We start from the raw sequence: 16754 nt of genomic DNA, 5'->3' as shown, positions 1-16754 counted from the left end.
GCGGCTGAGTATTGTTTAGTCATGGCAGGTAGTGCCCCTAAGGTCCTTATTTTAAATCATTCCTTCGTTCGGAGTTTAAAAAGTGATATTTCTTTGCGTTTTGATCATCGGGTAAGCAAGGATTTTAAACTACGTGGCACCGCGACGGCTTGCTTGCACGGCGTTGGCGGGCGGACCGTGAGCAAACTTCGCAGCTACGATCTGCATGTAGTCAGGAGTTTCAGTCCTGATGTGGTCATATTGGAAATCGGAACCAATGACCTTACGTTTTTAAGTCCCAAGGGGTGGGCTCAGCTATAGAAGAGCTCGTGCGGGTACTTTTGGATGAATATGAAGTGCGGGTCGTTTGTGTGTGTCATGTCATTCCGCGTGGCCTGTCACACCGCGACCATGGTAATTTCTTTCAGCGCGCTCAAATTCTAAACCATTATGTCGCTGTGGTACTGGGATTATTTCCTAAGGTTTTTTTTGCTGGTTTCATCGCCCATTTTCACATCCTTCGAAGGATTTTTACGCGGCTGATGGCGTGCATGTAAATCACGCCGGGCAGTATTTGCTTTGTCGCAGTTACAGAGGCGCCATTTTGAAAGCATTGTCTTTCCTTTAAGACCATACACCAAAAACTGGAAAACGACTCTGCAAAATTTTCGTCTTTAATAAGACTTCTTCAGGGCAGCTTTAGTCTGCCCTGAAGAAGTCTTATTAAAGACGAAAATTTGGCAGAGTCGATTTCCAGTTTTTGGTGTATGGTATTCATTGTTCTGGTACGAGATCGCGACAGTTTGGGCTTTGTGTATTCTATTAGTCTTTCCTTTAAGCTTATATTTCCGGTACCGCTTCAGCGTATACTCAAAGTAATATTTTACTAGTCCTGGACAAGTTTCCGGTTAATTGCCGATAGGCAGTCACCAAACCTTTATTAACCGTTGTGTGCATGGAGCGTTTGTTTTGCTTCATTTTTGTTCACGGGATGATCCGGCGGGCCATTTCGCGGGCGCTAGCCCGCTGGTTTTTGAGGAGGTGTTTCTTTTTTTGATATAGACTCACCTTCCGTTTTTTTGGTGTTTTCTCCACCTTGTTTATACGGATTCGTCCCCGTGCAACACATTTCTTATGTGGCAATTTAGGGGAGTCAATGCGTCAACCTTGCGTCTGACAGACTTTTTCTTTGCCAAATTTTCTGTTACAGTTGTTGGTCAAGGACTGGTAAAATATGCTTTGTGGAATTGAGTAACAATTTTCCTTTGAGTTGTTTCGTTATTATTTGTTTTTCACTCCACATTAATTGCATTTTCTTTCTTTTTATTTGGAGTTATTGCAATGAGTTATGCGGCCCCTAAGCGTTCCAGGCGTTTAGCAGCCAGACCGGTTGGGGGACCCAAACGGGGTAGAACTAACCGAAACGCTGCAGCGGATGCTCCAGTCAAGGAGACGAACATCACCCCTCAGGAGGACAGAACACCCCAGGTCAGGGGGCGGAAACGGGCCAGGACCAGAATTACCCAGACCAACGACTCCGATGTATCAGACATCCAGTCAAACAACACCCCTCTGGAGAAGGACTCGTCGAATGCTCAAGACGAGATACACCACACCCCTCCATCCCAGGTTCAGATCCCTGAGAGTGTGATTCAAGAGATGGTGCAGCGGGTAACTGCAGAGTTGTCCAAGCAGCTTCTACCCTGTCCATCAATATCAGCTCAACACCAGGTGAAGTGATTGTGGAGGAGGCTATTGCCGCAGCACGAGCAGCTCACACCGGCCAACCTGCGATGCAAGGTACAGGTCCTGCTGCTATGCCAGGTAACCTTTTCTCCTCTCCCAGTTTGCCGGTAGATGCCAGGGTATCCGATAAGTTGCTAAAATTTGGCAAAATGAGTTTGTCGAGTTTGGGCTGCTGCTGGCCAATCCCATCCTAGAAGGGAAATACCAGCTAACTCTCTCAGCCTCCCAAAACGGGTCCATGCCAGCGTTAAACGCCGAGCCAGTCAGTAAAACCAAAAAGTATTTGAGCATAGAAAATTGGGTATCATGTTTTCATATTTTTGTGGGTGTCTATACCCAAAAGTATTCTCATGAGGCCCCTGCTCTCATGAAATACGGTGAGACCATTCAGGACCTTGCCAGCCGGGGACATGATTGGAGGTACTACGATGAGAATTTTAGGTTTTTGCGCCAGGGTCAGCCAAGTGCTTACCCCTGGCAAAACACGCACTGGGAGCTCTGGCTCCGGTCACAGCGACCTTCTTCAGCCAAACCGTAGCAGGAGGAGAGCCGGAATTTGAGGGGGAACAGTCTTGTCAGGGGATATTGCTATCGATTTAGTAGGGGTAACCCTTGTTCAGGTGACTGTGGTTACAAACACAAGTGCCATAAGTGTGATGGCGACCACAGGCCAGGGGCCTGTACTTTTCGTGCCCCTAAGAGAACCTCCAATCAGTCCCCGGCTGCAAGCCCCCAGGCTAAACCACAGCAACCAAGGTCTTGAGCTACCCACTCCTGTCAGTGCTGATAGGTTGGCCTCATTATTAGTAGGTTATGGTGCGGTTAAGGTTTCTATTCTTTTCAACGGTTTTCAGTTTGGTTTTGCTTTGCACTATGAGGGCAGTCGTGAGGCCGTAGATCAAAAACTTGTAAAAGAATTGCAAGCTGGGCGTTTAGCCGGACCTTTCGTCACTCCACCCTTGGTCCCTTTCAGGGTTTCGCCCCTAGGTTTGGTACCCAAGAAGTTGCCTTGGGATTTCAGATGAATTCATCACCTGTCATACCCTAAGGGCTTGTCTGTGAATGATGGCATTTCATCGGACCATTCCACAGTGCGCTATGCCACGATTGGGGATGCCATTTCCAAGATTAAGGCTGCAGGGCGGGGGTGTTTTTTTGACTAAAACCGACATCAAAAATTCCTTTAGAATTATTCCTATCCGACCTCAGGATTATAATTTACTTGGTATGCAATGGAAAGGGTTTTACTATCATGATCGTTGCATGCCCATGGGCTGCTCTAGCTCTTGCAAAACATTTGAGTTATTCAGCACTGCCTTGGAGTGGATAGCTTTGGAGAAATTGCAAATACCACAAGTAGTCCACCTACTAGATGATTTTCTTTTCATTTCTCCAACTCAACACTTGGGTGTCATGCATTGGAATTTATTTTTGGATGTTTGTAATTATTTGGGGGTCCCAATAGCCCCTGAAAAGACACTTGGGCCTTCCACTACATTATCCTTTGCTGGAATTGAACTAGATACTATACTGTTTGAAGAACGGCTGCCTGTAGACAAGATTCAGAAGTGTTTGGATACCATATCTAAATTTCTGACTAGGAAGAAAGCCACATTGAGGGAACTACAGTCTTTGAATGGCCTACTGAACTTTGCATGTTTAGTGGTGGTCCCTGGCGGTGCATTTCTTAGGAGACTTATCGATTTGACAATAGGCATCAATTCGCCTTTGCTTTACATTAGGTTGTCAAAGGAGGTCAAGGCAGATTTAAGGGTTTGGCAGTGTTTTCTTGAAGATTTCAATGGTAAATCATTCTTTTTGGAGGATACCTGGTACAGTTCTGATAAGCTTAAGTTATACACAGATGCATCTGGAGCTATAGGCTTTGGGGCTGTTTTCGGAAATAAGTGGTGCTATGGTACATGGCCAGACAGCTGGAAGCATCGTAACATTGCGATATTGGAGTTTTATCCCATAATTCTCAGTCTCCTACTCTGGGGCAATGACATGAGCAATAAGTGTATCCTATTCTTGAGTGATAATGAAGCATTAGTGCATGTGATAAATAAGCAGTCCTGTAAGGATAAGGAATTGAAGTTTTTTGTTCGGCAATTAGTTCCACAACACATTCCTGGTGTTCGGAACAGCTTAGCTGACTCATTATCTCGTTTACAGATTCAGAGATTCAGATTAATGGCTCCTCCTACAGTGGATCAGCTGCCAGCAGAGATTCCAGCCCATCTGCAGCCTCAGAACTTGCAACTGTTGTAACTAAGCTATTGCAGTCTAGCTTACAGCCATCTTCTATGCCAATTTATAAGAGAGCTTGGAACCTTTTTTCTCAGTTCATTTATGCTACCAACATTGCCTTTTCAGCAACCCTTCCTATTTCACCTCCCACATTACCTTTGTTCATAGCATATCTTTTTGACAAGAATTATGCTCCCGCAACAGTGAATACCTATGTTTCAGCCTTAGGCTATTTTCATAGGCTCTCAGATTTGCCAGACCCTTCTAAAGCCTTTTTCATTTTGCAAATGCTTAAGGGTTACGGAAAAATAGGTTTCCGTTTAGATTCTGGCCTTCCAATAACCTTTCCAATTCTTCATAGACTCGTAGAGGCTGCAAATAATTTCTCCTTGAGTAGTTTTCTTATTGCGCGGTTCCAAGCTATGTGTCTTTTAGCTTTTCATGCCTTCTTACGAGTTGGTGAGATAACCACCTCCTCGGGTAACAAAGGTAATCCTCCTCTTGCTATCCATCAAATTACCAAAATGTTCAATGAACAAAAGGAAATTGTAGCTCTTAAGCTTACCTTTGGTAATTTTAAGCAGTTACAATCAGCACCCATTTTTAATCGAAGTCTCGCGTAGGAATGATGTTTGTCAGGTACAACATATTATGAAGTATTTATCTCTCCGGGGTAGTGGGCCAGGACCTATTTTTATTTCTGAGGATGCTTCTCCTGTACCTAGATCAGAATTTACGGACAGGCTTTCAGTTGCCATTAAATCATGTGGGTTGGACCCCTCCAGATACAAGGGCCATAGTTTCAGAATAGGGCTGCTTCTAATGCTGCAGATGCTGGCACGTCCGATGCGCAGATTAGGGCCTTAGGCCGCTGGAAATCCAATGAATTTCTTAAATATATTCGCATCCAAACAGTGTCCTCAACTGTTTAGAACCAGAAGGCAACTTGCGGGGGGAGTTGTCCTTCACTCTTGGCCCTGAACTGATTCTTTGTCTAGCAAGGGCAGCGGAGATTTCATTTCAGGGTCAAGAGTACATTAACATTTTCAACTTGGTATCTGGCTAGCAAAGGCGGCAGGTTTAATGCTGTATACTTTTTACGCAACTTGCAAGGGCAGTTGCCATTCATTCTTGTCTCTGAAGTGGGGCCTTGTCTAGCAAGGGCAGCGGGGTTCTCTATTTCAGAGCCAATGATTTGTCAATAACAGTTGGATAGTTTAATAGTTATCAATAAGGTTGTTTTTCCTAAGTATGTGTTGTTTTTCTTTGGGTGGGGCTAGCATCATGTTTGTGATGCTTTTGGTGTTTTGGTTGCCCTCACCTTTACTGGGCTAAGATAATTGAAAAATATTGTAAATATAAAGTGAAAAAATAATTATATTAAATACGGCTTTGGGCGTGGCCCATAGCCAATTAAGTCCATACAATGGTGTGGTCTACATTGATGGGGGTTGGGCCTAGTAAACTAGCTTCAGGAAAAGCAGCATTTTACCTTTTAACTGCGAGAGAGAAAAGCATAAACACACTTGTTTTAAGTGTGTGGGATCCCACATGGGCACCCAGTGTCTTTTCCATGCACAACAGTCAGCAAAGGCAAGTTCATTTGCCAAACCAAACCAATCTTCCAACACCCGTAAGAATTGACCGGTTTGTAAATATGCTTGTAGGTTACGAGCCTTCTTTGGTTAGTTTTCTTGAATTGGGTTTTACAAATGGTTTTAAATTGCAGTTTGAAGGAGAAATATGTTCAGTTGAATCCAAAAATCTACTTTAAGCTATCGAAAACCCTGAAACTGTTGATGCTAAACTTCAAAAAGAATTAGAGGCTCATAGGCTTGCTGCTCCTGAAATCTAGCCTTCTGCAATCTTCTGTCCCACATATAAAAGGGCTTGGAAATTGTTTAACCTATTTCTCAGTTCCGTCTTTCACAGTTGCACTTTTGACTTACATTTGTCGCCATCTATTTTGGCTCTTTTTATAGCATATATGTTTGACAATAACTATGCCCCTTCTACTGTAAAAACATATGTTTGTGCTATAGGCTACTCACACAAACTAGCAGTTCATAATGACCCAACTAACATCCTGGCACATTTAACAACTATCAAAGCTTTCAGATGCTTCCGGGATGGTAATGGCTTTTAGGTTAACTTTCAGTGATTATAAACATAATTACAATTAGCGCCTATTTTATCTAGTTATTGAGCGTCAGCAGCCACTTTGTCCAGTACAGTTAATGTTGGACTATTTGGCTCGCAAAGGTTTGGATGCTGGTCCACTGTTCTTGTCCACCCACGCCAGAAGTTTGTCTCACTGCTATCCCTTGCTACAAAGCATTGCAGTTTAAACCCTCATTGTATAAAGGACATAGGGTGACGATAGTTGCAGCCTCACATGCTGCTCAGCGTGGTCTGACTGATTCACAGATTAGAATAATGGGGCGCTGGGAGTCAAACGCATTTCAGAAATACATTCGTGTTAGTAGCCTATCGTCCAATAGCTGCCACCTGCAAGGGCGGTGGTGGCCTAGTATTTAGCTGTGGTAACGGTTGTTGTTGACGACTAATTTTAAATTGAATTAGTCGGATAACCTAATTATCATGGGAATATGGCACCTTGCATGGGCGGATGTTAGGGCCTATATAGTCGGATTAGCATTTACTGCTTTACAATTATATTAGTGTTGCGTCAATACCTCTTGCAAGGGCAGAGGTTAGCATGCCAAATTAAGTTTATGTATATCGTATAGCTTAGCCAGTTAAATAAGCCATTAGAATAACCTTACTACCATGGGTTCACATCATCTTCCATGGGGGGATGTTTGTGCCCCAGTAGCTAGGTTAGCATTTAGATGATATTAGTGCTGTGTCAGTACCTCTAGCAAGTGCGGAGGCTTGCATGGCAGTTTAAAACTCAGTTGTATAAAGTGCTGCGTTTGCCTAGGGGTGGGGCTGCGGCATGGCTTCCTGTTCTTCCCATGACGCATTTGGCGTTTTGGTTGCCCCCACCCTTTACTGGGCTATTTTTGTAAAATGATTTTAGCATAATTGATTTTAGATTTTAATCAATAAAACGGCTTTGGGTTAAACTAGCCCAGTGTGCATACCGTTATGTGCGCCGTGTGTGTGTCGTTATGTGCCTAGTATGTTTGTGCTGTTATGTGAGCAAGGTTTTCGTGTCGTTATGTTCCCAAAGTGTACGTGCCGTTATGTGTCCAGTATGTATGTGCCGTGATGTGTGCAGTGTGTGCGTGTCGTTATGTACCCAATATGTACGTGCCGTTATGAGCGCAGTATGTGCGTGTCGTTATGTGCGCAGTGTGTGCGTGTCGTTATATGCACAGTGTGTGAGGGGCCTTATGTGCGCAGTGTGTCTCGATATATGCCCAGTTTGTACGTGACGTTTTTTGCGCAGTGTGTGTGCCGTTATTTGCGCGTTGTGTGTGTCGTTATGTGCCCAGTATGTATGTGCCGTCATGTGCGCAAGGTTTGCGTGTCGTTATGTTCCCAATGTGTACGTGCCGTTATGTGTCCAGTGTGGACGTGTCGTTATGAACCCAATATGTACGTGTCGTTATGTGCGTAGTGTGGACGTGTCGTTATGTGCGCAGTGTGTGCGTGTCGTTATATGCGCAGTGTGCGTGTCGTTATATGCGCAGTGTGTGCGTGTCGTTATGTGCGCAGTGTGTGCGTGTCGTTATGTGCGCAGTGTGTGCCTGTTGTTATGTGCGCAGTGTTTGCGTGTCGTTATATGCGCAGTGTGTGCGTGTCGTTATGTGCGCAGTGTGTGCGTGTCGTTATGTGCGCAGTGTTTGCGTGTCGTTATGTGCGCAGTGTGTGCGTGTCGTTATGTGCCCAGTGTGTAAGTATCGTTAAGTGCGCTGTTTGCGTGTCGTTATCTATTGTGTGCGCAGTGTGTGCATGCCGTTATGTACGCAGTGTGTGTGTGTCGTTATGTGCGCAGTATGTGGTTGTCGTTATGTGCACAGTGTGTGCATGCCATTATGTGCGTAGTGTGTGCATGCCGTTATGTGCGCAGTGTGTCCATGTCGTTATGTGCGCAGTGTGTTCGTACAATTATGCGCGCAATTTGTGCGTGTCGTTATGTGTGCAGCGTGTACGTGTTGTTATGTGCGCAGTGTGTGCGTGTCGTTATATACCCAATTTGTGCGTGTCGTTATGTGCGCGGTGTGTGCGTACCATTATGCGCGCAATTTGTGCGTGTCGTTATGTGCACAGTGTGTGCGTGCCGTTATGTGCCCAGTGTGTGCGTACCGTTATGTGCGTGGTGTGTGTTTTGTTATGTGCCCTGTATGTATGTGTCGTTATGTACGTTATGTGTCGTTATAATAAGGTCAGTGGCAGTTAGGTTGCAAGCATAGGTGATGTCAATGTAATTATGTGATTATATAATGGTAGTAAGGGCGCTGTTAGCAATACGAAGCATTAGTATGAGATGTTATGCGGATTTTAATGATAGTTTAATGTACTAGAGGACCTTTAATCTGTAAGAACAGCGACGTCAACTCTGATGTATAGATTGGGGGGGGGGGGGGGTTAGCATGGTTAAAGGTTTGTTAAATAATTTTAGGAAGCACATCGTTGGGTGTAGTATCTGGAATTTATTTAAATCAAATAATTCTTGATGTAATTGTTCAATATGTAACAGGACATTTGTATTAAGTTAAATAATTTGTGATGTAACTTTTAATATGTAAAATGTTTTTTTGTAATAATATTTATAAATTTTATGTTAATATTTCGTTCTTACTATTTTGAAAAATAACTGAAGTGAAATAATATATTTCGTTCTTTCTTTCTAAATATAAAGTTTAATAAATAATTCTTGATAAATAATTTGTGATGTTAATTTTGTAATATGTAAAATGATGTTTGTAATAATATTTATAAATTATATGCATAATATTTCGTTCTAACTTTTTTTAAAAACTGAAGTGGAATATTATATATTTTTTTCCAGAATAAGAAATTTAATTTTAGATATAAAACGTCTGTTGTGATTATTGTAATATGTAAAAGGGTGTTTGGAATAATATTCAATATTCCGTTCTTAATTGATTAGGCTTTGTAAAATGAAAAGCTTTTGTACAGTAGCTCGGTAATATAAGTTTTTTTTATATTCTGTGATATGTATGAAACACATCGAAACGCATTTTGTTCTTATAATTTCATGTGGTAAAATGGAAGTAAATTAGTCAGAATTATTCATAATTAATGTGTAAAGTAAATAATTAAATATTCATAATTAATGTGTAAAGTAAATAATTAATTAGAATCTGTAGGTCTGTCTGTCTATAGCCATTTCTTGTGATGCAAAATAAAACCAAATTTCGGATTTTTTATCTGGATTATTTATAATGAAATTAATTTGTCTTTTTCTTTTTTCTGTCTTTTTGTAGTCTGCCCAGTGCTGTGACGATATAATCCAATTAGTGATGATGTCTTAAGATCCGCCATTTCCAAGGAAAAAGAGTATAAGTTTAAAAGTTCCAGAGTCAGTGATAGGTTAAGACCAGAAGAGGAGTTGAATATCTCGAGGACAGGTGTGTATGGGGTAGAATATCTTGAGGCCAGGTGTGTATGGGGTGATATATTTCGAGGCCAGGTGTGTATGGGGTAGAATATCTCGAGGCCAGGTGTGTATGGGGTAGAATAAATCGCCATTGATGAGTCGGAAGATTGATGAACGAGTAGAGGTTATGTTAGCCATTATGATTGCTGTGAATTTTTCTTTTAATATTAGAACTACAATATATTGTATGATATGATTGAATTATGCAGTTTTAAGTTCTGATTATTTTTGTAAGGTAACGTATATATTTATGCCGGGAATCAAAGTACTAATTAACAAACTATGAACTTGTAACGAATATCTAACACAAGGGAGCGTAGTGTGCGAGCAGTGTAAACACGATATAAAGTGACACAGGGTTGATTGTTTTGGATAATTGTGGCTTTTATTTCTAATCACTCAATTAATTAATAAATGTATACAAATTTTTTCAGAGATCACACCAATTGAAATTAAAACCGAGAAATGGTGGGGCGAATTTCTGCCACACCTTAACAACAACATAGTTAAATTGAAAAGCAGACTAGACAAAGGAGGTGATGCGGGCGGCGGTGGGTGGTCAATAGGATTTTCTATCACTGTGCTTAACACGAGCAAAGAGGTCAGCTTGCGTGCAGAGAAGTGTTTATATACCCTGTCAATGACAGGGCCATCAACACAGGATCAATCACCCTTGGCATAAGGCCGCCATCAGATAAACCTCTTGTGATATTATTCGCGTCCCGGCATAAAACCCATTATCTTTTTTTAGATAATGTGGAATATGTTACCGAGGTCTTGAAAATACCTCGCAGTGTGTGCGTGTCGTTATGTGCGCAGTTTGTATTTGACAATATGTGCGCAGTGTGTGCGTTCCGTTACGTGCGCGGTATATGTGTTTCATTGTGTGTGTGTGTCGTTATGTGCGCAATTTGTGCGTGTCGTTATGTCCGCAGTGTGTTCGTGTCGTTTTGTGCCTAGTATGTATGTGCCGTAATGTGCGAAAGGTTTGCGTGTCGTTATGTTACCAAAGTCTACGTGCCGTGGTGTGTCCAGTATGTATGTGCCGTGATGTGTGCGTGTCGTTATGTGCACAGTGTGTACGTGTGAAACGAAAACGGTCGAGCGAAAGGCAACGTGAGAACGAATACATGATGCAAGGCATGGACTTATAAGGATTTATTAACAAATTGAATAACAACGTTTAAGTGATAACAAACATAGTCAAATCCGGAGAAAAGGTGACCTAAACCAAAGGCTAGTTTTAAAAACAAAGTACTTACAACCGGTAAATCAAACTGAACACAACTGGCATGACAGGCCCGTACGGACAGCGCTCTAAGCTTGTAGCTTATCTCTTCTGACTGTCTTCCCTGAGCAACTGCATTTCTCGCTCCCGCATCACGCCGCGCAAGCAATGCGTCTCCTTTGCTCAACGGTACTAAAAAAAACTAACAGATACTGTAAAAACAGCCGCTTTTATACTCGCTTGGGGACGCGCATTTTTCTAGGGACGCTAACATTTACTACCGTTCAAATTACTCAGCGTCCATTGTCCTGTCAAATTTAGAGACTAATCTTCCTGGGAAATGGTAAAAGGACGCTTACTTGATTCAATTAGCACTATCAAGCTATTGATACTAATCTAAAGGAATTTGAAACATGTTGAAAGTAAATTCCTAAACGTGTACGGATCGAATTAGAATCACGTTTGAGAAACAATCCGTAAAATACGTAAAACAATTATAATCGCAATCCAAAAATCTAAAATAACCCAAAATACCACCCGGTCACACTTAGGGTTATCACGTGACGCTAATACTATGGTTACTGCACGATGAAAGGCAGGTTCCCATCACCAGGGAAATCGTCCAAGCAACTGTGATGCTTAGGGTTATCACACGAGGAAAACGCCCCGCTATCGTAGGAAGCCCAACTATTTTTCTTGCCTTTGACTTGTAGCCAGCTTTGGGCGTGTTTCAGCACCTCTCGTCCGTACCTTCCTCTCGAGTAGAACCCAGGACTGTATGCGGTGTTTACCCAGATGCCCCTGATGTTCGCCTTGGTATACAACTCTGGTTTGCGAAGTTCGGGGGGGAGAAAGTTTTTGGATGGATTTGTAAGAACGGACATTCCCCAGAGTTCTATGTAAATGTCACCACCAGGTGAAAATATACGGAGAAAACCTCCACTAAAGCTTCCGTCTTCTTTTACTGTTGGAGGCTCGTAATTTTTGAAGGTATACCCTTCTCTTTTAAACAGTTCTTGTGTTTCTTGTTTTCCAAATATACTTACGTTTTGCGATAAGATTGAAATATCCATATCCAAGTCCCACGGCAAAATACCATTAAATTTTACACCGCCCAAAACGGACCCTGAATCCAGTTCAAAGTGGACATTGTGTTTATCTAAAAAGTCCTTGAAAAATTTGAGGGCTTCAGTGTACAGCTCCAGACAGCAGACTGGCAGAAGAAAAGACTTGGTGACCTTTCGTTCGCACCTAAAATCTAAATCACTACAAGAGAAGGAATGGGTCTTTCCTGTAGACAGGACGACTCTATTCAACTGCCATTTCTTAGCCAAAGTAAGCCACACATCTCTTCTCGTAACCTGTGAGTAATCATTCATGAAGTACATAGCATCCGGACAAGCCATAACGAACTTTTGGTCATCGCCAACACGCAAGAAAAAATCCTCAAATATTACGTAATTAGATATAGATTCGTCAAATCCCAACTTTTTCACGTAATCCGTCATAGCAACAAAGGGTCCTTGGAGGTGGTCACAAAACATGCACGAATTCCTGGAATGGTAATATCCATCCTGGTATCCTAGAACGTAGTTTTTCACGGTTGCCTGGTAACATCCCGCATGCCAGTGACCGCTAAGATTACGGTATGATCCCCCGACCACACCCACGCCTGGAATTTCACTGAGTATCCGGATCTGTCTCTCGAGCTGGGTCAGCCAATTAAAATGCACCACGTCCCGAGCAATCAGCACATACGGCGTGGCAATTTTGGCAAGGAGTAGATTCCATGTTTTCGCTGAATTCGCGTTCGAAATCAGAAACTCAACATCGGTTAGCTGTGCTCTTGATATGTGGCTCTTTGCCTCTGGTTTAAGCGCTACAAGTACTTTAACGGTGGGGTATAATTGCTTTATTCCGTGAAGAACTCTATCAATTTGTTTGAGATCGCCCCCAGGGTATCCTAAGGTATTTATGGAGATTGTTATCACGTTTTCAATAGCCTTGGCAAACGAACAGTTTGTCATCACCCATCCTTTGTGGAAGAAAGGGTACCCAGCCCTTGGCCCGTTGTACCTTTCAGGACATACTACCGTATTTGGTTGTACCTGAATGTCACGTGATTGGCTGATGTTAATTCGGGGGTCTATTCTGTGGATGAGGCTTTGCAACTGAAGTAGGGTTTTCATAGGTGGGACTCGCTTTTGCAAGAATGCAGCTACCAGCTTTTGGTGCATTTGTTCAAGCTCCTCAGCAACATCGCGTTTAATGCGTTCTGCGCCATTCCTGAAATTAATCGTTTAAAAACGATATTAGCGAAAACAAGTCCACAGTATACAGCCAATTTGCTGTGTACCGAATAGAAAAAATTATCGTCATCGAATATTTCTAGTGCCTGAAACTAAAAAAAAATACCCGTTATACGCATTTTCTTTCAATTAGATATTTTCTTGAAGTTAGTTATTGAAGTACAAACCCCTTGATAGAAGAAAGGATTCTCGGCGGTTGAAAATTGAGAAACTACACAATATTGTTATTTCAACTATTTCGATTTACATCTTGAACTGATCACTTGAGTCGATGTATTGCCACTAGCATGGAAAAAGAAAGACACGAAGACACAAAGAGACAGAACAAATTAGGGAATACTTTAGAGAAGATACTCAGTATCTTCTCTAAAGTATTCCCTTATTGTATATCTGGCGTGTTACTACTGTATTATTGTGTTTGCTATCTGGCGTGTTACTACTGTATTATTGTGTTTGCTATCTGGCGTGTTACTACTGTATTATTGTGTTTGCTATCTGGCGTGTTACTACTGTATTATTGTGTGAGATGCACTTTGCTATCTGGCGTGTTACTACTGTATTATTGTGTTTGCTATCTGGTGTGTTACTACTGTATTATTGTGTTTGCTATCTGGCGTGTTACTACTGTATTATTGTGTTTGCTATCTGGCGTGTTACTACTGTATTATTGTGTTTGCTATCTGGCGTGTTACTACTGTATTATTGTGTGTGATGCACTTTGCTATCTGGCGTGTTACTACTGTATTATTGTGATTGCTATCTGGTGTGTTACTACTGTATTATTGTGTTTGCTATCTGGCGTGTTGCTACTGTATTATTGTATTTGCTATCTGGCGTGTTACTACTGTATTATTGTGTGTGATGCACTTTGCTATTTGGCGTGTTACTACTGTATTATTGTGTTTGCTATCTGGCGTGTTACTACTGCAGTATTATTGTGTGTAATGCACTTTGCTATCTGGCGTGTTACTACTGTATTATTGTGTTTGCTATCTGGCGTGTTACTACTGTATTATTGTGTTTGCTATCTGGCGTGTTACTATTGTATTATTGTGTTTGCTATCTGGCGTGTTACTGCTGTATTTTTGTGTTTGCTATCTGGCGTGTTACTACTGTATTATTGTGTGTGATGCACTTTGCTATCTGGCGTGTTACTACTGTATTATTGTGTTTGCTATCTGGTGTGTTACTACTGTATTATTGTGTTTGCTATCTGGTGTGTTACTACTGTATTATTGTGTTTGCTATCTGGCGTGTTACTACTGTATTATTGTGTGTGATGCACTTTGCTATCTGGCGTGTTACTACTGTATTATTGTGTTTGCTATCTGGCATGTTACTACTGTATTATTGTGTTTGCTATCTGGTGTGTTACTACTGTATTATTGTATTTGCTATCTGGCGTGTTACTGCTGTATTTTTGTGTTTGCTATCTGGCGTGTTACTACTGTATTATTGTGTGTGATGCACTTTGCTATCTGGCGTTTTACTACTGTATTATTGTGTTTGTTATATAGCGTGTTACTACTGTATTATTGTGTTTGCTATCTGGCGTGTTACTACTGTATTATTGTGTGTGATGCACTTTGCTATCTGGGGTGTTACTACTGTATTATTGTGTTTGCTATCTGCCGTGTTACTACTGTATTATTATGTTTGCTATCTGGCGTGTTACTACTGTATTATTGTGTGTGATGCACTTTGCTATCTGGCGTGTTACTACTGTATTATTGTGTTTGCTATCTGGCGTGTTACTACTGTATTACTGTGTTTGCTATCTGGCGTGTTACTACTGTATTACTGTGTTTGCTATCTGGCGTGTTACTACTGTATTATTGTGTTTGCTATCTGGCGTGTTACTACTGTATTATTGTATGAGATGCACTTTGCTATTTGGCGTGTTACTACTGTATTACTGTGTTTGCTATCTGGCGTGTTACTACTGTATTATTGTGTTTGCTATCTGGCGTGTTACTACTGTATTACTGTGTGTGATGCACTTTGCTATCTGGCGTGTTACTACTGTATTACTGTGTTTGCTATCTGGCGTGTTACTACTGTATTATTGTGTGTGATGCACTTTGCTATCTGCCGTGTTACTACTGTATTATTGTGTTTGCTATCTGGCGTGTTACTACTGTATTATTGTGTGTTATGCACTTTGCTATCTGGCGTGTTACTACTGTATTATTATGTGCGATGCACTTTGCTATCTGCCGTGTTACTACTGTATTATTGTGTTTGCTATCTGGCGTGTTACTACTGTATTATTGTGTGTTATGCACTTTGCTATCTGGCGTGTTACTACTGTATTATTGTATTTGCTATCTGGCGTGTTACTACTGCAGTATTATTGTGTGTGATGCACTTTGCTATCTGGCGTGTTACTACTGTATTATTGTGTTTGCTATCTGGTGTGTTACTACTGTATTATTGTGTTTGCTATCTGGTGGGTTACTACTGTATTATTGTGTTTGCTATCTGGTGTGTTACTACTGTATTATTGTGTTTGCTATCTGGCGTGTTACTACTGTATTATTGTGTTTGCTATCTGGCATGTTACTACTGTATTATTGTGTGTGATGCACTTTGCTATCTGGCGTGTTACTACTGTATTATTGTGTTTGCTATCTGGCGTGTTACTACTGTATTATTGTGTGTGATGCACTTTGCTATTTGGCGTGTTACTACTGTATTATTGTGTTTGCTATCTGGCGTGTTACTACTGTATTATTGTATTTGCTATCTGGCGTGTTACTACTGTATTATTGTGTGTGATGCACTTTGGTATTTGGCGTGTTACTACTGTATTATTGTGTTTGCTATCTGGCGTGTTACTACTGTATTATTGTGTTTGCTATCTGGCGTGTTACCACTGTATTATTGTGTGTGATGCACTTTGCTATCTGGCGTGTTACTACTGTATTATTGTGTTTGCTATCTGGTGTGTTACTACTGTATTATTGTGTTTGCTATCTGGCGTGTTACTACTGTATTATTATGTGTGATGCACTTTGCTATCTGGCGTGTTACTACTGTATTACTGTGTTTGCTATCTGGCGTGTTACTACTGTATTATTGTGTTTGCTATCTGGTGTGTTACTACTGTATTACTGTGTTTGCTATCTGGCGTGTTACTACTGTATTATTGTGTGTTATGCACTTTGCTATCTGGCGTGTTACTACTGTATTATTGTGTTTGCTATCTGGCGTGTTACTACTGTATTATTGTGTGTGATGCACTTTGCTATTTGGCGTGTTACTACTGTATTATTGTGTTTGCTATCTGGCGTGTTACTACTGTATTATTGTATTTGCTATCTGGCGTGTTACTACTGTATTATTGTGTGTGATGCACTTTGCTATTTGGCGTGTTACTACTGTATTATTGTGTTTGCTATCTGGCGTGTTACTACTGTATTATTGTGTTTGCTATCTGGCGTGTTACCACTGTATTATTGTGTGTGATGCACTTTGCTATCTGGCGTGTTACTACTGTATTATTGTGTTTGCTATCTGGTGTGTTACTACTGTATTATTGTGTTTGCTATCTGGCGTGTTACTACTGTATTATTATGTGTGATGCACTTTGCTATCTGGCGTGTTACTACTGTATTACTGTGTTTGCTATCTAGCGTGTTACTACTGT

The 16754-nt window shown here is 41.3% G+C and overlaps 2 protein-coding genes across 2 annotated transcripts in view; one reads left to right on the top strand and one right to left on the bottom strand.

Moving 5' to 3' along the window:
- The first annotated feature begins 1622 nt into the window (after positions 1-1622).
- LOC5501569 lies at positions 1623-5397 on the top strand. Its single transcript, XM_032369875.2, has 2 exons — positions 1623-1803; positions 3901-5397. The coding sequence occupies exons 1-2, from the start codon at positions 1773-1775 to the stop codon at positions 4596-4598; spliced, it is 729 nt and encodes a 242-aa protein (XP_032225766.1). The 5' UTR covers positions 1623-1772; the 3' UTR covers positions 4599-5397.
- A 5314-nt stretch (positions 5398-10711) lies between these two features.
- LOC5501568 overlaps positions 10712-16754 on the bottom strand; it is a 35188-nt gene continuing 29145 nt past the window's right edge. The window contains exon 2 of the mRNA XM_048726870.1: positions 10712-13082. Within this exon, the coding sequence (XP_048582827.1) occupies positions 11375-13082 (1708 nt within the window). The 3' untranslated portion in view covers positions 10712-11374. The remainder of the gene's footprint in view (positions 13083-16754) is intronic.

This window comes from Nematostella vectensis, chromosome 4 (genome assembly GCF_932526225.1).
Source record: "Nematostella vectensis chromosome 4, jaNemVect1.1, whole genome shotgun sequence".
NCBI classification, from domain to species: Eukaryota; Metazoa; Cnidaria; class Anthozoa; order Actiniaria; family Edwardsiidae; genus Nematostella; species Nematostella vectensis.
This window is presented reverse-complemented; position numbering and strand designations above follow the sequence as displayed.